A 23,064-nucleotide genomic window follows, 5' to 3' on the forward strand; every position below is an offset into this window, starting at 1 on the left:
GATGCCTTTAAAGTATAAAAAGGTTATTCCAAAATGTATAAGATAAAAGCACCTTTAATTAATTCAAGCCAGGATTACAGGGATTGCTGAGGTGCTGGACTTCTAACTCAATCCTCAGGAGGCCTGCGTGGAATTTTACTTTAAGCCTCTTAAGAGCCGAGGCTTTCATCTGAAGGGGCTTCTTCTGTCAAATGAGCATGCAGCAGTCATGGCGTGTATATTAGGCATATGTAGTGGTAGTCCTCGACTTACAACAGTTCATTTAGTGACCGTTGGCAGTGAAAAAAGTGACTTATGACTGTTTTTCACAGTTGCGACTGTTGCAACATCCCCATGATCACGTGATCAGAATTCAGACACTTGACAGCTGATTCATATTTACGACGGCTGCAGTGTCCCAGGGTCCCATGGGAATCCCTTTTGCGACCTTCTGACAAGCAAAGTCAAGGAGGAAGGGAGATTCCCTTAACAACCATGTGCGACTAACTTAACAACTGCAGTGATTCACTTAACAACCGTGGCAAGAAAGGCTGTAAATTGGGGCAAAACTCATTTAACAAACGTCTCACTTAGCAACAGAAATTTTGGGCTCAATTGTGATCGTAAGTGGAGGATTACGTGAATATCTTATTGCTTACAAACAGTCGGTCTCTGGGTGGAAGTTAAACACTGTCTCTGCTCAGGGTTGGATCTGCAAAGTTAAACATGCAATAGTCTATATAATTCTGGAAGATTTCTTTTAAAAGGGAAAAATATTGTAAAATAGGCATGGGGGGGGACACACCCCGTAATGTATCATTTCTACCTTCACTATTGTAACCTCCTGACAAGCGAAGTCCATGGGGAAACCACTTAACAACCCTGTTGCTAACTTAACCATTGCAGTGATTCACTTAAACAACGGTGGCAAGAAAAAATCGTAAAAGGGGAAAACCCACTTCACGAATTTCTCTCTCAGACTCATAAATTTGGGGCTCAATTGTAGTCATACATTGAGAACTACCTGTATAACTGTTGCTCCTCTGTCACCTAACAACCATGTCACTAACTTAATGACCGGAGGGATTCACTTAACGACCGTGGCAAGAAAGGTGTGGTCAAATGGGACAAAAATCAATTCACCCATGTTTCGCTTGGCAACAGAAATGTTGGGCTCAATTGTGGTCCTACATCAAGGACTACCTGTGTAGTAACTGGTTTTTATCCACGTCTTCTCCCCCTGCCCCCTCAAATGAACATCTCTCTGTATAATACCTGGTGCTCTTCTGCTGATTTTTTTAGGCAGTGGTGGATGCCGGATACCGGAGGAGCAAATATTCCAGCACTAAACGACCTTCTCTCCGTCTGGGGCATGGCCTTTAGCGATGGGCTCTATGAAGGAGACTTTACCTTGGAAAGCCAGGAAAGTAAGTACAGGTAGTTCTCACCTAACGACTATTCGGTTAGTGACGGTTCCAAGTTACAACAAACCTCCCCAAAGGATTCTTTGATGATAAGGGCCAGATTGAAGGACAAATAGTAATAGCACTTAGACTTATATACCACTTCACAGTGCTTTCCAGCCCTCTCTAAGCGGTTTGTAAAGAGTCAGCCTATTGCCCCACAACAACCTGGGTCCTCGTTTTACCCACCTCGGAAGGATGGAAGGCTGAGTCAACTTTGAGTCAATGGGAATCAAACTCATGGCAGTGGGCAGAGTTAGCCTGCAATACTGCATTCTAACAGGAAGGTAGGTATGTAGGTAGGAAGGAAGGAAGGTAGCAAGCAATAGCACTTAGACTTATACACCGCTTCACAGTGCTTTTACAGCCCTCTCTAAGCGGTTTACAGAGTCAGCCTCTTGCCCTCAACAATCTGGGTCCTCATTTTACCCACCTTGGAAGGACGGAAGGCTGAGGTCAACCTTGAGCCTGGTGAGGTCTGAACTGCCAGATTGCAGGCAGCCATCAGTCAGCAGAAGTAGCCTGCAGTACTGCACTTAACCACTGCGCCACCGAGGCTCTATCCATGGTTCCACCATATCCAGTGGGACTTAATCCAGGACATTTACAAATCCATCACTGAAAGACCACGTGTAGTTTCTGTTTGAAGTGGGCTTCCCACGGTGAGTCTAGCATGCAAAGAACAAGCAACAGTCCCTACAGTCTATAGCAGGGGTCCCCAACCACCGGTCCCCGGACCGGTACCGGTCCATGGATCATTTTTTACCGTGCCGCAAAGCTTGGGCGCCGCCATCTTGTTTCGATGGCGATTCCGGGTTTTCGGTTGCTTCCAGATTTTTGGTTGGAAAGTGCTTCCGGGTTTTCAGTTGGAAGGCGGCGTTTGGGTGCTCGCGCCTTAGTTTCGTCGAAGAGCAGGGGGGGTGGCTTCAAACGAAGAGCGTTACTCAGGTACCAGTCTGTGGAAGAATAAATAATCGTGAAACTGGTCCCTGGTTCAAAAAAGGTTGGGGGCCACTGGTCTATAGAATCATAGGGTTGGAAGGGTCCTTGGAAGTCTTCTACTCCAACTCCCTGAGCAAGGCCTGAGTCTTCATACCACCTTGGGCAAATCTTGTCCAGTCTTTTTTTAAAAAACCTCCAGTGATGGATCATTTTCCGAAAGCATAATATTAGCAGGTTCCATTGCTTGTCAGAACTTTCAACACCTTCCTTTGGGTTTCCTGGGGATCAGGTAGAGACGTGGTTCTTAACTTTTTCTTCACCACAAACCCCCACACACAAACACTTACAAATACCTTTTATGGACACAGAGCACAGATTTCACTCAAGATTTAAATCATAACATTTCGTCAAGCCTTTGCGGACTCCCTTGACATCACGGCTTTTGTGGACCACAGGCTGAGAATTGCTGAGATACAGCAATTGTTTTACACTCCTTCCTGTTCCTCCTCATATTTCCGTACAGAAGTCATTTACAGCCTTCCATCCTTCAAGGACGTTAAAATGAGGACCCAGGTTGTTGAGGGACAAGAGGCTGACTCTGTAAACCGCTTAGAGAGAGCTGTAAAGCACTGTGAAGCAGCATATAAGTCTAAGTGCTATTGCCATTTTCCTTCCTTCCTTCCCTCCCACTCTCCCTCCCTTATTCCATCCATCCATCCATCCATCCATTCATGATGCGTGGTGGTTAGAATGCAATATTGCAGGCTGGCTCTGCCCATTGCCAGCGGTTCGATCCTGACCAAAGGCTCAAGGTTGACTCAGCCTTCCATCCTTCTGAGGTCGGTAAAATGAGGACCCAGATTATTGGGGGCAACAGGCTGACTCTGTAAATTGCTTAGAGAGGGCTGTAAAACACCATGAAATGGTATATATAAGTCTAATTGCTATTGCTATAATTCCCCTTTCTCATATTGTCATATATATCTTAATGTTGTTGACCCAACTGCATGAGGCAAGCCATTCTATTTTTCATTTTATGAATGAAAAGAAGAAAGAGAGATAAATTTCCCAATGATAACCTAGCTAAAGGCAACAGAGTCACAAAAGGAACTTAGAAGAGATGATGAGACAACAAGTTAAGGAATAGAAATCTGAGGAATGGATAAATGAAGTGCTAAGAGAAAGAGGAGTGGAATACTGAGAATTCATTGGCGACAGGTTTTTAATTAAAATGAACTAGTATTGTCTAACACAGGGGTCCCTAACCCCCTGGGCCACAGCCCACTATCGGGCCTTGAACTTTCAGAATCGGGCCACGGAAGGGGTGGGCGAGCATGCACGCACATCGCCACTCACTCACACAAGCAGCGAGGGCATACATGTGTGCCCGCCGCTCACACAAATGGAGCCCTACACACATGCTTGCCTGCCGTTCTTGCAGAACCATCCCTTTTCCCTCCTCCCTCTCCCCGGTCCACAAAGCTGAAAAGTGTGGGGAACTCTGGTCTAACACACCTATACGTATATTTTATTTTCAGTGAATTATGCCTCGGGATGTAGTATTGCAAAATTTCCAGAAGATGGCGTGGTCATTGCACAGACTTTTAAGGATCAAGGTACCGAGTTCCTCTTTGTGTTTCATATTCTTCTAGATGTGATCTTGAATCTTCTGCTTTCTTTTCACGAGAAAAAGCTCAGGGAAACTCGGCATTCATATAGGCAGTCTGTCCATTGGGAGGTATAGGAAGCGTGTTATTTAAAGTGTACCGAGTGCATAAGAAGAGAAAGAAATGAAGTTTTATCTCTCTGTTTGAGGGAATGTACTTTGATCCTTTATTATTTTATTTCCTAAGACAGCCAGGCCACTAAATTCCCCTGAGCAGCTTTCTGAATGCCAAAATATAGGATTACAAACACCTGACATAGAAAGTACCAGCAGCATAAAATAACAATTATGTACTGTGAACGGTGTTAACCTCCAGGGAGGTCAGGCATCCCTGGATATGTTCCTAAGGAGCCCTTCAGAATCTTAGTGAGGTAGCAGAGAGGGTAGGATATCTGAGCTAAACTGTTGCATAGAAGAGATCTTCAGCCATCATTGAAAAGGTTTATCCCCAGATGATCTTCTGCAAAAAAAGAAGAAGAAGAAGAGGGAGGGAGGGAGATAGAGAGTCTTTAAAAAAACCCCTCTCTTTCCAATCTCATTGGGTGGGTATAGATGTCCAGATTTGGAGAGTTGTAAGGGTGGCAATGTCAGATGGGAACAACAAGATCCAAACTTGAAAGGTTCAAAGCTACTTTATTGCTCGTAATTCCCAGACTGGCGGTTTGCAACCGGATCAGAGTAAATAGGGTTCCAACGGTATTGAAGGGCAGTCAGACTTTGCCTTCTTGTAAAGATTCCAGACTAATTCCCTGCTTGACTCCTCCCCCAGCTTTGCCAGGCTCTTTCCGATGGGCAACCATCTTTTTCAAATGATGACAAAGATGACGGCGGTGGTAATAATCCAGATTCACCTAACAGCTGGGTTATTAATTTAAGAACAGCAGTGATTCACCTAACTACGGTGGCAAAAAAGGTTGTAAAAGGAGGCAAAACTTTCTTAATGATTGTCCCACTTAGCAACAGGGATTTGGGGCCCCATTGTGGTCATAAAGCCGAGGACTTCCTGTGTTCCAGAGTGGCTGAAGCTTCTGGGTGCTGTTTGATGCCTTTCCTCTCTCCCTTCCCTCCTAGGTCTGGAGGTTTTAAAGCAGGAGACAGCCATCGTGGAACATGTTCCCATTTTGGGCCTTTTCCAAGTTCCTACAGAAGGTGGGGGCAGGATAGTTTTGTACGGGGACTCAAACTGCCTGGACGACAGCCACCGGCAGAAAGGTGTGTAAAACTGCCATGGATTCCGGTTATCACAACACTCTGCTAAACAACTAATTCCCACCACACTGTCAAACTATTTTGTAAGGCTGTATTACCATTCTTGTTCTCATCCTCTTACCTATCTCCCTTTCTACTTATGACTATAACTTTATTGCTTATATCTTTATGATTTATATTGTTTTATTTAGTTTATATTATTTTATTTGTATTGTTTTATTTGATTTATGTTGTATGTTGATTGCTTATTTAGTATCCTATGATTATTACTGTGCTGTATCTTACGGTTTGTGATGAATTTTTATTTTTACAATGATTATGAACATGGTTTATCACTTACTGTATAGCTTTTGTGTACATGAGCTTTTGCACCGAAGACAAATTCCTTGTGTGTCCAATCACATTTGGCCAATACAGAATTCTATTCTATTCTATTCTATTCTATTCTATTCTATTCTATTCTATTCTATTCTATTCTATTCTATTCTATTCTATTCCATTCCATTCCATTCCATTCCATTCCATTCCATTCCATTCTATTTCTATTCTATTCTATTCTATTCTATTCTATTCTATTCTATTCTATTCTATTCTATTCTATTCTATTCTATTCTATTCTATTCCATTCCATTCCATTCCATTCCATTCCATTCCATTCCATTCCATTCCATTCCATTCTATTCAAGTTACAGGTTCCAAGATGGAGGACTGTGTAATGCAGTTATGCACACTTGTGTGCAACTCAAATAGAAATAAGCTTCCACACCTTGGGATTTGAAACTTGTAGATGTACAAGCCATTGGTAAATTTTATTGTATTTGTTACTGATACTGATGAAAGTATCATGATACTTTCATCAGCCACTGCTCAAATACAGACAATTGACAGCTTCACTCTCACCGTGAATTTTATTTTTCTCCAAAATTTGGGACTTAGATATTTTTCACACCTAATGCTCAGTCAAGCAGATGGCTTGTTATATATTATAATACACAACTCCCTCCAATTACACTTCTGTACACAAGCCAAGTCTGACTGGGTTTGTACATGGTTTATTAACAAAACATAACTGACTGGTCTTGCATAGTACTTCAAACCATGTCATGCCCCTGTTGGACTCTGAATCCAAGGAGGAAGGCAAACAGCTGACAGGGAGTGGGAGTGTGGCTCCGTTGACTGTGGAGGAAACTAAGGAAGGGTGGAGCAGGGGAGAGGTAGAACAAAGGAGAGGGGGTTCAGAGGAAGACTTAGGCCCACCCCCTCTTCATCCTAGGGCATGCAGGGAAGAACGGAGAAGAGAGCAATGTGGCTTACGGGGGAAGAAAGGGCCCTGATTCCCTTCATTAGCCACACCTGGGGCAGGAGTTTAAAGGAAAGGCAGTTGGGGAAGGGCATTTGTCAGAAACAAAGTTTATCTCATGTTGAGTTTATCTCATGTTGGCTGCAATTATCTGAGTTTCTGGCATCCTCCCAACTGGTTTGACTTACTGCCTTGTTACTTCACTTCTGGAACTCCTTATCTTGCCCTGCCGGATTTATTACCTTATCTTGTCTTGCTAAATTCATAGTTTAAAATTTTCTGTTTATAATGTTTTAGACTGGAATATCTGTAGTCAAAGGTTGTTGCAGGTTCCTGGGAGAGTTTTTCTCTAGACCGGAATGTAACTGGGACATTGGGGGCAAACTTGGAGCTAATAAAGAGACCCCTACTTATTATTCTGGCTGTGTTGCCTTTGTGCCACGCCCAAGCTCATCACAGACCATATCTTCATGTAGCTTGGGGTTTCTCAAACCTTGCAAATTTAAGACATGTGGACTTCAATTCCCAGAATACTTCAGTCAGTATTCTGACTCTGGAATTCTGGGAGCTGAAGACCGCACCTCTTAAAGTTGCCAAATTTGAAAAACACTGAGGGAGCTTGATGAGGAAATTGCAGTTAAAACACAGCTTTTAAACTTTGCGATGTTGAGTCCAATCAGTGGTTTGTGTGGTTAAATGAACTATTGGAAAAGATTGAAAATTATATTGCATGTTTATTGAAAATTGGAGACGTTTCAGAATATATTGGTAGAGTATACCTCTGTTTTATTTTATAACTAGCTAGCCGGTAACCCTGGATAGATTGATCTAATAAATAAGTTTTAAATAAGGACATCTTCCTGTTCCAATCTCATTAGAAGGATTCTGTTGGGACAAATTATTCTGACTTCATGGGAAGTAGGCTGACTTTGAAGCAGTCTGTTCCAGCTATGGAAGGGAGCTTGAAACAGCCCATGTTCAGATTGGGCCAAATCTGGTAACGTTGGAACAGGTGATACTCAACATATTTGTTGAAGTGGGAACAGGACATTTTGATATCAGAACACTGCAACCTCCAGTTGCTTTATAAATCTCTACTTTGAAAATTTTAAAATAAATGTACTCTGATGATTCAGAATCATAGTTTGCATAGATCCCAGAACACGTAGAGAACAAATTCATCTTTCCTAAGGTTTATTTCATGTCCATGTAAAGTATAACTATGAACAACAACAATAACAATAATAACAATATGGAACTACTGTGGACTTCCGAAAACAGACTGACAAAATTTTGGAACGCAATAGATATCAAGATTGTGGAGAAGAAAAAAGTGTGGATCGTCGACATTACCATACCTGGTGGCAGCAGAATCAACGAGAAACAACTTGAAAAAAATCACCAGATATCAGGACTTGAGAATCGAATTGCAGAGACTCTGGCATAGACTAGTGCAGGTGGTTCCAGTGGTACTCGGCACACTGGATGCTGCTATGCCTAAAGACTTAGTCAAGCACTTAAAAACAATTGGCGCTGACAAAATCACCATTGGTCAGCTGCAGAAGGCCACCTTACTGGGATCTGCTCACATAATCCGCATCACGCAGTCCTAAATGCTTGGGAAGGGTTCGATTAGTGATTTGTGATACGAAACCCATCATAGTTCTCTCGTTTTCTGTGTATACTGTCATTTTTTGTGTATAATAATAATAATGGCAGTACTTGGAGACAGCAGAATAGAAGAGAAAGAACTGGAGAGGATAACAAAATACAAAGACCTACAAATAGAAATAGAACGACTATGGCAAAGGCAAGCAAAGGTAGTACCAATAGTAATAGGCGCCTTGGGTGCGGTCCCAAAACAACTGGAGCACCCTTTGAACACCATCGGTGGCATTGACAAATTGGCCATCAGTCAATTGCAGAAGGCAGCTTTACTTGGAACAGCTTCCATCCTGCAGCAAAATCTGTAACACCTTCGAACATCCAGATTTGCCTATCCCAGGTCCTTGGTAAGGACTTGATAGGTAGACAAAAATGCCAAACCAGTCTGAACATCTGGCTAACTGCAAGGAAGAAGAAGAAGGAGGAGGAGGAAGAAGAGGAGGAAGAGGAAGAAGAGGAAGAGGAAGAGGAAGAGGAAGAAGAAGAAGAAGAAGAAGAAGAAGAAGAAGAAGAAGAAGAAGAAGAAGAAGAAGAAGAAGAAGAAGAAGAAGAAGAAGAAAAAAAAAGTTGTTGTTATTTTACCTTGGTTAGCAGTGTTTCTCAATTTTAGCAACTTTAAGATCTGCAAACTTCACCTTCCAGAATTCTGGAATTGAATTCCACTTATCTTAAAGTTGACAAGGTTGGAAAACACTCAGTGTTGTGAAAAATACCAATCTTAGCCCATCCCACTTCCTGCAAAGCGTTCGTCATTTTGGCCTGTCCTTTATCCCTTATGGGAGTGGCAATCCCCTCCCAGCCTTACTCCCGAGTTTCCCCTTTTGTTTCAGCTGCTCTCGCCTTCTAGCCGCTCTGCGCACACGCGCACTGGGAACAGGCTCCCCTTGTTCCTCTGCCTCGCTGCTGCCGGACTCCAGAGGCTCCGGAGTCAGCACATAACTCCCAAACGGTCCTGGCCCCTTCTCTATATCGGACGCAGGACCCTCCATCCAAGTTCTCTCCAGACTCCCTGACTGGTCCCCGTTCTTCCCCACTGTCCGATTCCGCTGCCTTCTACACTGGCTGCCGGCGAACCACAACAATAGACTTCTAGAGCAACCTTGACCACTTGAGAACCCATGGAGTTGAAGTCCACAGGTCCTCCAGTTGCCAAGGTTGAGAAACATTGGACTAGAGAACGGTGCTCCATTCTGTTTTTAGCCCTGAAGTAGAAAGTAGCATCAGCCAGCCTTTCATGTTAGGAATCGGAGACCGTGACTCCCGCTGTGACTTCAGTCAGCTTAGCGGTGTTTAAAATTCCTCACATACACTATGTGTAAATCCTAAAAATGTGTATTAGAGCGAAAAGAAATCAAAGATGCGTATTTCGGGGGACATGGGGATTACGAAGATTAACATCCATTCCCACCGAAGAGTAACCTGGGGAAGGATTTTACGAAAATGCCTTTGAACTGTGTTTAAATGACTTGAGAGCTAAATCTCACTATTAGCTCCAAGCTCCTTCAAGGCAAGGAGGGTGGGAAATCGTAGCTAATTTCACTTTGTTTCAGAGGCTGTGGAAAAATCATATTTAATCATCTTCCACATGAAAGGTGGTGGTATTAAAACTTTCAAAGGAAACGTGCTAGCCACAAAAGGCATCATGGTTTATTTTTTTATTTATTTCTATCCCACCTTTATTTTTTTTACAAATAATTCCAAGGAAGCGAACCCAGCTAATACAGGTAGTCTTGACTTACGACTACAATTGAGCCCCAAACTTCTGTTGCTAAGCGAGACAGTCATGGGTTTTGCTCCATTTTACTACCTTTCCTGCCACAGTTATTAAGTGAATCACTGCAGTTGTTAGTAACACAATTGTTAAATGAATGATGGGTCCCTCATTGCAGACAAAAAAATCCCCCCCCCCCACTCTTTTTTTTTTTTGCAAATATTTTTTTTTATTTTTATTTCTTTAAATATATCTTTACATGAACAGTGTGGTTCCAGGCTTTTAACATTTTAAATCAAACATGACCATAATCACAGATACAGCTTTCTTGTCTAATTTCACGTCATATAAAATATTACCAATTTTCCTTTTTATATTCTCATACATTGCTTTATATCGCTCTCTTTATTATTACTCATTCTCTATATTCATTAATCTTATACTCTTGTATTCTTCATAATTGCAAATTTTATCAAATCATATTCCATTAATTTTCCACAGATTCATTTATATCATCCATTATTTTCATCCCTTTTACTATTACTTTTGCCACTTTTGTATATATCTATATATTTCATGCACACCCTTCCCTCTAACTTCATCACATTTATCCAAATTATATTTTCCATCTTATTTTCATTTAGCCAAATACATAGACAAATAACAATATAATCATTTTTGCTGTATACCTCATCACCTTATATAAACAAGTATCAAATTATATAATCCATTAATAATATTATCATATAATATACATACATACATACATACATACATACATACATACATACATACATACATGTGTGTGTTTTCTATCGAATTCCCCATGGTATTTCCTTCCCCATATTGGATATTAATTTTTTATATCTTCCATATACACTTATATATCTTAGTTCTTATTTTAGAATCTTATTTTCATATCTGTTCCAATTAAGTTATTCATCCTTATTCTTATTCTAATTGTTATTTTATGTATTTTTAGTAATATTTCTTTAACCAATGATTAAATCCAAATTCCTCAAAATCTATATATGTATATTTTAACTGTTAGAATACCCCTTCAGGTGGAATCCCCATCATTCCCATTTTTAGCCATTGTCTCTAACTCTCTTTACTATATTAGTTCTTCTCTTAGCTTGCTTTCCATTCGCTGTCATTTTTTGGCCTTTTCTCTTACTCATTTCTCCTTTCACTATTATTTTCTGTTGTTTTTCCCCCCCAGTTATCAAGTTCCCTCTCATTCACTAAATGCTTTACTCCAGCTCGAGTAAAAAGCTGGAGAGTAAAAAAGGAGGAACCTTCATTGACTTTGCTTGTCACAAGGTTGCAAAAGGGGATCCCATGATCCTGGGACGTTGCGACCGTCATATATATGATCCCAGGGGTCTGAATTTTTATCACGTGACCCTGGGGATGCTGCAACAGTCCTGTGAAAAACTATTTTCAATGCCCTTGTAACTTTGAACAGTCACTAAACTAATGGTTTTAAGCACAGTAAGTACCTGTACTTACTGTTTAACAGCTGCGAAGAATATTGGAAGCCACTTAATATTGTTTTTTTCCTTCTTTTCAACTGTTTTTCCCCCCCTTCTTTTCTTGCCCTTTATACTTTTTCTTTAATTTCTTCTTCTTTTCCTACCCTACTTTATATTACTTTTGTGTTAGTTTTTCATCTCCTTGTTTGAAAGTTTTAATAAAAATTATGTGCAAATTGATTGGACGCCCACGCACTGTGTTAAATGAAGCCAGCGATGTAGATTAATGTGATGAGCCTAGATTTCGTTCAGGGATTGCATCAACTTCCTTGTTGCCTGAAGAACTCTGTTTTGATCTGGTACCTAAGTTGACAAAATGTTATTTGGGGTCAATGGGTAACCCAGGATCAGGAAGCAAGCTTTGAAACCAAGTTAGCAAGCCAAAGTTTTCTGTAGCTGGTAGGAGGTATGAACTGCAAAGCTTCTGTGCTGTTACTCCAACCGCTGAAGAATATTCCTTTAAAAAAAATAACAGGTAATGGTGAGGAAGACAGGCAGTCCTTGACTTACAACAGTTCATTTAGTGACTGTTCCAAGTTACGACGGCACTGAAAAAAGTGACTTACGACCAGTTTCCACACTTAAAAGACCGTTTTAGCACCTCCACGATCATGTGATCAAAATTCAGGCGCTTGGCTACTGATTCACATTTATGACAGTTGCTGCATCCTAGACGGGGAGGCCAGATTCACTTAACAACAGTTTGACTAATTTAACCACTACTGTAGAGTGATTCACTTAACAACTGTGGCAAGAAAGGTAGTTAAAATGGGGCAAAATTCACTTCACAAAAGTTTTGCTTAGCACCAGAACTGTTGGGCTCTGTTGTGGTCGGGACTCGAGGATGGTGCTGTATTTCAAAGCTGTTACAGGCACTCCTTGACTTTCAACTGTTCAAAGTTTACAACAGCACTGGAAAAATGATTAATGACCGGTCTTTGCATTTAAGAGCACCCCCTGCAACCCACCCAGTTGCAATTTGGGTGCTTAGCAAACCTTCAAGTATTTATGATGGTTGGCCCATCCTGGGATCACGTGATCACCATTTGCAAATTCCCAGCTGGCTTCTGAGAAGCCAAGTCAGTGGGGAAGTTGGTGTTGTGTCCCGCCAGTGGCCAGCAGAGCTGGCAGCAGACTCAGACAGTGAGGAGGTTGGGGAGGAACATGGGCCAGTCCTGGAGTCTGAGGAAGGCTCGGATGAGGGTTCTGCGTCAGAGGCAGAGATGGAGCCAGGGCTGTCCGACAGTTATCAGCTGCCTTCGGAGTCGGAGATCAATGGGGCAGAAGAAGAGCTGGAGCCTGTTTCCAGTGTGCACATGCACAGAGCTGTCAGGAGAAGGGAAGGGTTAAGGAATTGCCAGGAGAAGGGAAGGGTTAAGGAACAAGGGTCCACTCGGGAGTAAAGGCACAAGTGGACGGTGAATGGTCCCTCCCATAGGGAATAAAGAGAAGCGAAAGGGGAGTGGTGTTTTCAGGAGACAATTAGTTCATTTAATTAGTGTGAAGATTTGATCCTGGCTCCTTGCCAAGTATTTTCTTGTACAGCGTTGCACTTAGAAGCTATTGGCCTGGCAGCTCTCTAAGCCTGACAAGGTCTGTGGTTGTAATTCACCCTTGAAAGATTCTTTGCCAGGACTTTGCTGGATGTGAATGATAGGAATTCACATTAGCATAATGGAAAGGGGTTTTGTCGGGAGAAGGAGTCTGCTTTGTGATGTCGTGAAGCCTTGGTCAGAACAGATCGCCACTCACGATTCTGTATATATGTCAGCCGGATCTCCAGCATGGGGGCTTCCTTTGATGCATGCTTGCTATCAGCTGCCATAGTAACGGGGAATGGGGGGGGGCTTGGCATTTGGGTTTGGGAAGTGAGCTGGTGAGGTGAAGGCCCATGTGAACTAAAAGGGAGGTTTGCTCTCACGAATTACTGCGCTGCCAAGTGGAGTTGTTTACACCCAGTCAGGGCCAACCGTTGTAGATCTCCAGATGGATGAAAACCCCTGATGATGTGCCCTACATCAGCGGTCACCAGCTGGTGGTCCATGGACCACTGGTGGCCTCCGAGAAAATTTTGGTGGCCCGCAGAAAAATTATTTGCATTTTTTATAATGCACTGAAGACTGTTTGTCTTTTTTTAAAAAAATCCCATGCTGCACGGGATTTAAAATTACGAATTTAGTGGTCCCTGAGATCAACTGTTTAGTTTCACTTTAATTTTTTATACTTTTATCGAGTATGGAGGCGCATGTTCTTCATGAGTGACAGCATTTTGCGTGGTGGTTGGTTACACCAGCAAAGAGGTAACATTACTCAGGCTGCCATCATTTGGTGCCCGTAAGCAGAGCGTGTCTTAATTTTATAAATTGGATAATTATAATTAGTGGTAGGGAATTTCATTCGATTTTGGTTGGCCTTTGACTGTAATAAAGGAGAACTTGCTGTAGGCCTCTAGATTTGCAGCTTTTCTTACAGAGAAAAAAAAGTATCAGTGATATTAGATGGGCTCCTCTCCACTAAAATAGCATGAAATGGGGAGTAAAAAGTAAGAGAGAGAATAAGTGAAAAACTCTGGTCATTTTTATCCTCTGTTGCTATCAAATTTGGGGGAGCTTTACTAAGGTTTGTAGCCAGCTTATACATAAAAACCTTATATTTCCTCTTATTTATTTATTAGTTAAACTCTATCCCACCTTTATTACATTACATTGCAAGTAGCCCAAGGCAGTGAACATACATAATACTCCTTTCCCCTCTTATTTTCCCACAACATCCTTGTGAGCTGGGTCAGATTGAGATGGGCCAACCGGGCCAACTTTAACCAGTTAGCTTTCACATCTAAGGCGGGACTAGAACTCACACTCTCCTGGTGATTGACCCACGGCACCCAGTTGGCTTTGTTGCCTAAGGCAGGACTAGAACTCATTGTCTCCTGGTGATTGGCCCAAAGTCAGCAAGGTGGGACTAGAAATCACAGTCTCCTGGTGATTGGGCCAAAGCCACCCAGCTGGCTTTCATGCCTAAGGTTGGACTAGAACTCACCCTCTCCTAGTGATTGGCCCAAAGCCACCCAGCTAGCTTTCCTACGTAAGGGGGACTAGAAGAAGTCTTCATTTCCTGGTTTATAGGCCAGCACCTTAACCCCCTTAAATCATACACCAAACTGGCGCTTTCTTCCCACTCCCTTTGCCTTCAATATGTAGCTTCAGGGAAGTAAAACATAAATCCTTGACATTCTCAGCCCCACCCACCACTGAAGCCCTCCCCACCCAAAAGTCGGGTAAACCTCAGAGGTGCAGAATGCCAAACTCTTCACAGCGCAGCGTGTCTGGGAAAACAGATGGCATTGATAGGGATGAATTTTTTAAAAACAAAAATCCTGCTTCAAGAAACGTGGTTTGCTACTCACAATTGGCTGGTTTGGCTGAAGCCGAGGTGATTTAATATATTCCTTTTTGATTTCCCTCCAGACTGCTTCTGGCTACTGGACTCCGTTCTGCAGTATACGTCTTACGGAGTGATGCCACCGAGCCTCAGCCATTCGGAGCACAGGCAGCGGCCCCCAACCGGGGCAGGTTACATTCTCCCAGAGAGAATGGAAGGTGATTTGATTTGGTGTTTTGTTTTTTTCCCAGTTAGAGCTCAGAGTGATGGCATTTTGCTTGGAGGGGAGAGGAAAGGAGGGTTGTTTCTAATTAATGTCAGTTTCAATTTTTTTTCCAGGAGTGAAATAAAGGAGAAACGGGTAAAGTCAGAGGCAGTGGGAGGTGTTCTTTAGAACAAGGGGGAACAGGTTACAAACTGTAAACCCCACCCCCACCCTTTCCCCAGCAGCCTACTTATGGCTTGCAATGTTCCCCCCAAAGCAGGTTTGGCTGAGAGTTGGCTCATGTTTATATGCTTGGGGGCAGGGGACTCCAACCTTGGCCGCTTTAAGACTTGTGGACTTCAACTCCCAGAATTCCTCAGCCAGCTTTGGGAGTTGAAGTCCACAAAGTCTTAAAGTGGCCAAGGTTGGAGTCCCCTGCTTTGGGGTGTGCTAAGGCAGGGTTTCTCAACCGTGGCAACTTTTAAGATGGGTGGACTTCTGTAAGCTACCTGAGGAATTCCGGGAGTCGAAGTCCTGGAGTTGCCAAGGTTGAACTCCATAGGCATCTTAAATCCTAGCTGGCTAGGGAAGTCTGGGAATTGAAGTCCAACCCTCTTAAAGTGGCCAGGATATGGAGAAACGCTGTTCTAATGGGTGAAAACTTGCAAAGGCTTACAGTCCTAATTCCCCCCTCTTAAAAACTTCAAATACCCCCTCCCCCATATCAAACCAATTCCTAGTTTGGGGTGATGTTTGCCTCTTAAGGTTTTCCCCAGGGGCTGCAATGTTTGGCACCATCCTCTCCTTTGCTGTTTCTCTGCCTCCTGGGATCTGCAGATTGTGCAGAAAAGCCAAGTGCTTCCTTCAGCTTTCTAATCTTTCCCTCCCCAAGGATCGGCTAGTTCCCCGTTGGTTTTATTTATTGGCAACTCGGCCCATATCAATACTCTGAATGGCTTACACAGAACCAAACCCTTTTGTTTTTGGCTTGCCTGCTCTTTGGTTGGGTTTTACGTTTTTAATCAGCTCTCTTCTCCCCTCCGTTTCCAAACCCCTCCCCTCCAATAAATGGGGTAAAAGGACAGCTTCAGTAAACCCAAGATGTAGTCTTCACGCTTAGAGAAAGAAGCAATCGCTAGACTTTCAAGGATTAATCCCTTCCTTTTTGCTACGACATTTCCAGGCAACCACCTTCATCGCTACTCCAAAGTGCTCGAGGCTCATCTACGTGATCCGAAACCTCGCTCTCTTCCGGCATGTCCTCATTTGTCCTGGGCGAAACCACAACCTCTGAACGAAACAGCACCCAGGTTGTCATTTAAAAATAATAATTGTTGTTTCTGTCTCTTTGTTCTAAATCTGATCAGAAGATCTGTTGACTAGTAAAATGGGTCTTGGGGTTTGCAAGGGGAAATGTGAGAAGATGTAGTTTTAAGACTAGAATGGTGATGGCAGACCAGTTGGGCTTGGCATGCTAAAAGTAAAGGTAAAGGTTCCCCTCGCACACACATGTGCCAGTCGTTTCCGGCAGTAGGGGGTGGTGCTCATCTCCGTTACAAAGCCAAAGATCCGGCGCTGTCTGAAGACGTCTCCGTGGTCCTGTGGCCCGCAGGACTAAACGCCTTCGAAGGCGCACAGAATGCTTATTCCCTTCCCACCAAAGGGGTCCCTGTTTTTCTACTTGCATTTTTTTACATGCTTTCGAACTGCTAAATTGGCAGAAGCTGGGACAAGTAATGGGAGCTCCCTCTGTCACACGGCGCTAGGGATTTGAACCACTGAACTGCTGGCCTTTCTGATAGACAAGCTCAGCGTCTCAGCCACTGAGCCACCGCCTGCTAAAAAAAAAACATAAAATGCCTACCTTGACTCTGGTGGCCCATCACACCCTCCCCACCCACAGGGAAAAGAGGCCTCTCCAGATTTCTCTCTCTGGAGTCTCCTCCATGGACCCTCTGGAGGTTGTGTGAGGGGACCCTGCTCTCGGTGGGCTTCCAGAGTATCCAGAAATCAGGTGAGAATCCTCGGGTGATTTTCAGAGACCTCTGAGGCTGCACAAGAGCAAGACACGCTTGCACAACTTGCAGAAGGTCCAGAGATCTCACGGAGGAGATGTAACCAGGCTGAGCCTGAGGGTGGGGTCAAACGTGTTATCAGTCTCGAGTTCCTTTGTGCCCACATAAGTCCAGCCCTCCTTGAATTCCATTGACTCTTATCTACCGCCAACTTGCTTTGATCACCAGTAGTTCAGAATCTTCAACCAACCAACCAATCAATCAATCAAAGGGTCCTTGGAGGTCTTCTAGTCCAACCCCCTGCTCAAGCAGGAGACCCTATGCCATTTCAGATAGGTAGCTGTCCAGTCTCCTCTTGTATAGAAAGTTGGCATATAATAAACCCAATATTCTTTTGAACTGCCAGGACTCCTGATTTCCTGTGCTTAACACCTGCGTGTCACCAAAAATGGCACGGCATGTCACCTGTGACGTACATGTCACAGAATCACCATCCTCAGTTTAGAAGCTACAGAAATTGGAAGCCCACAGTGATGCTGATTTTATCCTCATGGGATCCAGCATGTATCCCATGCTGTCAGATCTCATGGCTGACAGCCAAGCCAAGTAAATTTGGAACGGAATGCCAGGAGACACACACAGCAGTGGTTGGTAGCCAAGAAGAGTCTCCAAAAAAAAAAAAAAAAAGGCTGTTCTGAACCAAATAACAGGTTTTAGAAAACATTGCTTGACTTCTTTAAGCAGATATTTTCTGCCGCCTCCTTGGTTGACTACCCAGCTCTGACCTAACCAGGCTAAACCTGCCTCTTCCAGAGTGAGACCTGTTGTAGGCATTACACCTGATGCCTTGAAGAACAATCCCTCCCTTCCCTCTTCTTGTTTTCTTTCTAGATCAGTGGTTCCCAACCTTTTTTTTTTGCCCCGCACCCCTAAAGAAATTTCACTCGAACCTCGCACCCCCTGGAATTTAGACTTTAGGAACTACTGAACGCGTTAAATATATGGTAGGATTGAATCTTTTCAGCTATGTATGTGACGGCCACTAAATAACGATACTTAACTCTAAAATGAAAACAAAGTTAATCCATTGCATAATAAATAAAAATGCCAACATATAGCCAATATCCTATTATTTACCTGGACTTTTCTCGCACCCCCTGGAATATCGTCTCGCACCCCCAGGTTGGGAACCCCTGTTCTAGATAGTCATATTTAGAATCATGGAATTCTTTATTGGCCAAGTGTGATTGGACACACACACAAGGAATCTATTGCTGGTTCATGAGCTGTTAGCGTACATAGAAGCAACAAAGTGATAAGTCCTAGATCGTAAATCGTAAGATAGAAACAACAATTGATAAATCATAAGAGACCAATAGGAGAAGGCAGTAGGAAAGATGAGAGGTGAGAAAGATGAGAAGTATAATAGCAACAGAGTCCTACCACATGGGTAAAATATCTTTAGGCATAAGAGCGCTGTGAGAATCAGGTGTTCAGCAAAGTGATTGCACAGGGGAAAAAACTATCTTTGTGTCTAGCTGTTCTGGCATGCAATGCCCTATAGCAGCGTCCAGAGGGGAGAAGTTGGAACAGTTTATGTTCAGGATGTGGGGTGGTGGTATCTAGATATTTCCCTCCTTTTCTGCTAGTCTCAGTTGACTAAAAACCCAGGATATGCGAAGGGTTTGATTTGATTTTGTCTCTTCCAGCAACCTTTGGAAACATCAGAAGTTATTATCGATCGACCTGGATAAAGTGGCATTGCCAAGCTTCCATCAGAACCGGCCCCAAGTAAGGCCTTTATCCCCAGGAGAGAGTGGAGCGTGGAATATTCCAGGAGGTAAGTACGGTGGCATTGCCCTGAAGTTCAGCTCTCCATCTGAAGGCATGTCTGGTCTACCAAATTTTACCAGGTTTGGTCATCACGATGTAAAAAAAAGATGTCGAGACTCTAGAAAGAGTGCAGAAAAGATGACTAGAGGGGCTGGGGGTTAAAACATATGAAAAACCGTTGCAGGAATTGGGTGTGTATAGTCTGATGAAAAGAAGGACAAGGGATGATACTATAGCAGTGTTCCGGTATCTCAGGGGCTGCCACAAAGAAGAGGCAGTCAAGCTATTCTCCAAAGCACCCGAAGGCAGGATAAGAAGCAACGGGTGGAATCTAATCAAGGAGAGAAGCAGCTTAAAACTAAGGAGAAATTTTCTGACAGTGAGAACAATTAACCAGTGGAACAACTTGCCTCCAGAAGCTGTGGATGCTCCAAAACTGAAAGTTTTTAAGAAGATGTTGGATAACTATTTGTCTGAAGTGATGTAGGGTTTCCTGCCTAGACAGGGGGTTGGACTAGAAGACCTCCAAGGTCCCTTCCAACTCTGTTATTCCATTCTATTAAATAAACCACAGCGATTCAAGTTCATTCTACATAGGAAAGGATCTTATCAATAGCCTTCAATTCATTCCTTTTCCTTCTTGGCTTAATCTGCTTTTCAGAGGCAGCATCCCATTCAAAACCCAAGCATGTCCCCTTGCCTTGGCAGACGTTTACCCCTGGGGTCCTATGATTAAACCAATCATATTTTGAAGGTGTGGTGCTTACAGTACAGGTAGCTCATTTAGCAACGGTCTCATGAAGTGACCATTCGTAGTAACTTTGTGACCAGCTCTCAGGTCTGTAAAGCCAAGGGAAAGCTTTGTAAGATCGTAAGCATGGTTGTGGTTTTGCTTAGCTTTGCTTAACGACATTACTTAGCTTTGCTTAGTGACCAAATTACCTGTCCCAATTACGGTTGCAAGCGGTGCATGCCCTCCAGAGTAGCTACGTTGAATGCAGCTTTCTTTTAAAGAACCTTCAGGAAAATAGCCGTGTAAAAAAGCTTTCTCTGGTTCCCCATCTGATAAGGCTGGTGATCTTTAAAACCCAGATGTCTCAAAGATAAAAGTTGCTGTTTCCGTTCCTTCCTTGCTCACATCCTAACTAGGATCCTAAATTGATGACATTGTGGGCTGAAGAATATAAGAAGAAGAATGTATTTTTTTTAGGGCTGTTTCTAAATTGTGAGGGTTGTTTTTTTTAAAGATAGCTCACTTAGCCTTAGCCATCTTTTCTTCATATAGGCATTAGCTTGATCAGAGCAGTATAACTCCTTCAGTGTCTACATTATCCATTGCTGTTGGGATCCTTTTTTAAAAAAATGGTTGTTGTTAGTTGCAAAGTCGTGTCTGACCCATCACGACCCCATGGACAACGTTCCTCCAGGCCTTCCTGTCCTCTACTATCTTCTGGAGTCCATTTAAACTCAGGCCGACGGCTTCAGGGACTCCATCCAGCCCCCTCCTTCTCTGTCGTCCCGTTCTTCTTCTATTGCCCTCCATCGTTCCCAGCATTAGGCTTTTCTCCAGCGAGTCCTTCCTTCTCATTAGGTGGCCAAAATATTTATCATTTTAAAATAACCCAGGATTTTGAATTGCACACAGGGAGTGAGGGCGACATATATATATGTTTAGCATCTGATTATGTGGTTTCACGTGTTTTTAAATACAGGTAGTCCTCAACTTACGACCACAATTGAGCCCAAAATTCATATTGCTGAGTGGGAAATTTGTTAAGTGAGCTTTGCCCCATTTTACGACTTTTCTTGCCATAGTTGTTAAGTGAATCACTGCAGTGGTTAAATTAATCACATGGTTGTTAAGTGAATCTGGCTTCCCTGTTGACTTTGCTTGTCCGAAGGTCGCAAAAGGGGATCACGTGACCCCAGGGACTCTGCAACCGTCATAAATGCGAGTCAGTTGTCAAGCATCTGAATGTAAATCACATGACCATGGAGATGCTGCAACAGTCATAAGTGTGAAAAAAGCGGTCATAATTCACTTTTTCCACTGCCATTGTAACTTTGAACGGTCACTCAGCGAACTGTTGTAAGTTGAGGACTACCTGTATGTTTTTATTGCATCCTGGGGGCTTTGTTTGTCTAGTCACAGAAGGCATTTGAGATGAGTGGCTATGCAAATCGAAGCAATAAATAAATAATGCAGGCAAGTAAAAGTATCTCTCTATACATCTCTACATACCTATAAAAGCCCCTCTTCCTATTAAAGTAAAAAAAAGGTTTAAAGACTGAATATTATTTCCTGGAAACCCCAATAAATTTTGCCTGTGGGTTTTCTTTTTTCCTTTTTTTAAATAAACTTTATTGATTTTATAAATTAAAACAAAACAAACAACATAGAAGAAAAAAATTAAAAAGTTTCAATAATGACAGATTGTGGTTTCCTATTTGTAACATTATTTTGTGCAATATTTACAATTGATACCATATGCGAATATATATTCACTACAATTACTGCTTATCTTCCATTACTGTTTATTATCCATTACTGTTTATTACTGCTTATCTTCCATTACTGTTTATTATATATAGTCTTATATAGTTTTCACTCCAATCCATTCATACCAAATCGTGTAATACTCTTATGATTCCTTTATCTTTTAGGGCTAGGGTTAATTTATCCATTTCTGCACAACTCATTATCTTTTGAATTGTTAATTCCTCTGGTGGAATGTAGGGCTGTTTTCAACATTGAGCATACTGCCTGTGGATTTTCACATGGACAATAGATATATATATATATTTTGCTTCCCTGTGCAGGAATCATGCCCGGACGCTACAATCAGGACGTGGGGGGGACGATTCCCGTCTTTGCTTTCCTTGGGGCCATGGTGGTCCTGGCCTTTTTTGTGGTCCAAATCAAGTCAAAGAGCAGGCCAAAGAGACGGAAACTCCGCGTCAAGCGGCCCCAAATCATACAGCAAAGTCACCCTCCAAAGACCCCGTCCGTTTGATTGCCACAGCCAAAGATGATCGCTTTTCCCCCGACGGCTCGATGAAGACCTGACCTAGCACCCATCTCCTTTTTGGCCTTGGGTGATTGACAAGTGACGTCTCCATGGATGATCTTCAGATTTAAAAAACAACAACAACAACACACTATTATTTTCCAGTAGCTGAACTGACCAAAAGCTTAAACGCTACTTAAGGAGGAAGTCAGTTGCTTCTGAGTTTAGAAAAGATCTTTTTTTCTTTCTGACATTGACCAAACCTTTTCATTAGAGGCTATTTTCTGTATTTATTTTCAGAAGGGACCAGGGGAAGATTTCTCATCAAGGCCCTTGACTTGATGGCAACACCATTTTTCTTTTTTTTTTTTTCCCCTGGTGTGCCTTTTTAAAAAAAGTTATGTTCTCTCTTAATGAAGACAAACAGAACTCAGGCCGTCCTCCTGTAAGGGTGAGAAAGAAACAGACAGTTTGAACAAAGTAGGAACAAATCGGTTGGGCTGATTTGTCTGAGTGTGGACCTGTAGTCCTTTCATTTATTTTTTATAAAAGCAACTTGCCATGAGGTTTTGTAATTCTTCAGCATGATTTCACCGTTGCTGGTGGATAAAAAATTTTTTCAATAAATATGCTATCTGTATTGAAACGGAAACGACGAAGAGGCAGCTTCCCCTCCTACACTAAATGAAAGAAAAAATGCTGATAAGAGGAAGTATTCATAGCTCAGGATTGAACAGTGGGGCCTTTAGTGCTCTCTGGTTGTTTTCTTGCGGGCGTTTCATTACCCAACTAGGTAACATCATCACTGCTAGAAGGGAATTAGACCTGCAAAAAAGGAGGAGGAGGAGTGTGAGGTGCTTGGTGTTCTCTGAGCTTGGTTGGTTTGGTTTTTTTTTTTTGAAGATGTTTCATTACCAAACTAGGTTACATCATCCGTGCTAGGAGTGGAGTTTGCTCCCTGTTTATATACAAGTGGCTTGCCCTGTCAGTGTCGGTGGAACAACAGCCTAATCCAAGAACTACCAAGAAGAAAACAGGCCTTCACCAACACTGGCAGGGCAGAGCTACTTGTGTATAAACAGGGAGCAAACCAGGGGTGGGATTGTACCGGCTGTTAAGTTTGCATCCGGTTCGCTGAGCCAGTATTTGAAC

The 23,064-nt window shown here is 42.7% G+C and overlaps 1 protein-coding gene across 2 annotated transcripts in view; it reads left to right on the forward strand.

Moving 5' to 3' along the window:
* Positions 1-22,564, forward strand: part of MBTPS1 (membrane bound transcription factor peptidase, site 1) — a 57,427-nt gene extending 34,863 nt beyond the window's left edge. For both annotated transcript variants that reach the window (XM_026672107.2, XM_026672108.2), the window contains exons 17-23: positions 1,282-1,406; positions 3,923-4,000; positions 5,122-5,262; positions 14,938-15,069; positions 16,240-16,366; positions 18,781-18,911; positions 21,725-22,564. In XM_026672107.2, coding sequence (XP_026527892.1) covers positions 1,282-1,406; positions 3,923-4,000; positions 5,122-5,262; positions 14,938-15,069; positions 16,240-16,366; positions 18,781-18,911; positions 21,725-21,918 — 928 coding nt within the window. In that variant the 3' untranslated portion in view covers positions 21,919-22,564. The remainder of the gene's footprint in view (positions 1-1,281; positions 1,407-3,922; positions 4,001-5,121; positions 5,263-14,937; positions 15,070-16,239; positions 16,367-18,780; positions 18,912-21,724) is intronic.
* The last annotated feature ends 500 nt before the right edge of the window (positions 22,565-23,064 follow it).

Source organism: Notechis scutatus, chromosome 9 (genome assembly GCF_049901735.1).
Source record: "Notechis scutatus isolate UNSWTSFEM ecotype Mainland chromosome 9, rNotScu1.2, whole genome shotgun sequence".
Taxonomy (NCBI): domain Eukaryota; kingdom Metazoa; phylum Chordata; class Lepidosauria; order Squamata; family Elapidae; genus Notechis; species Notechis scutatus.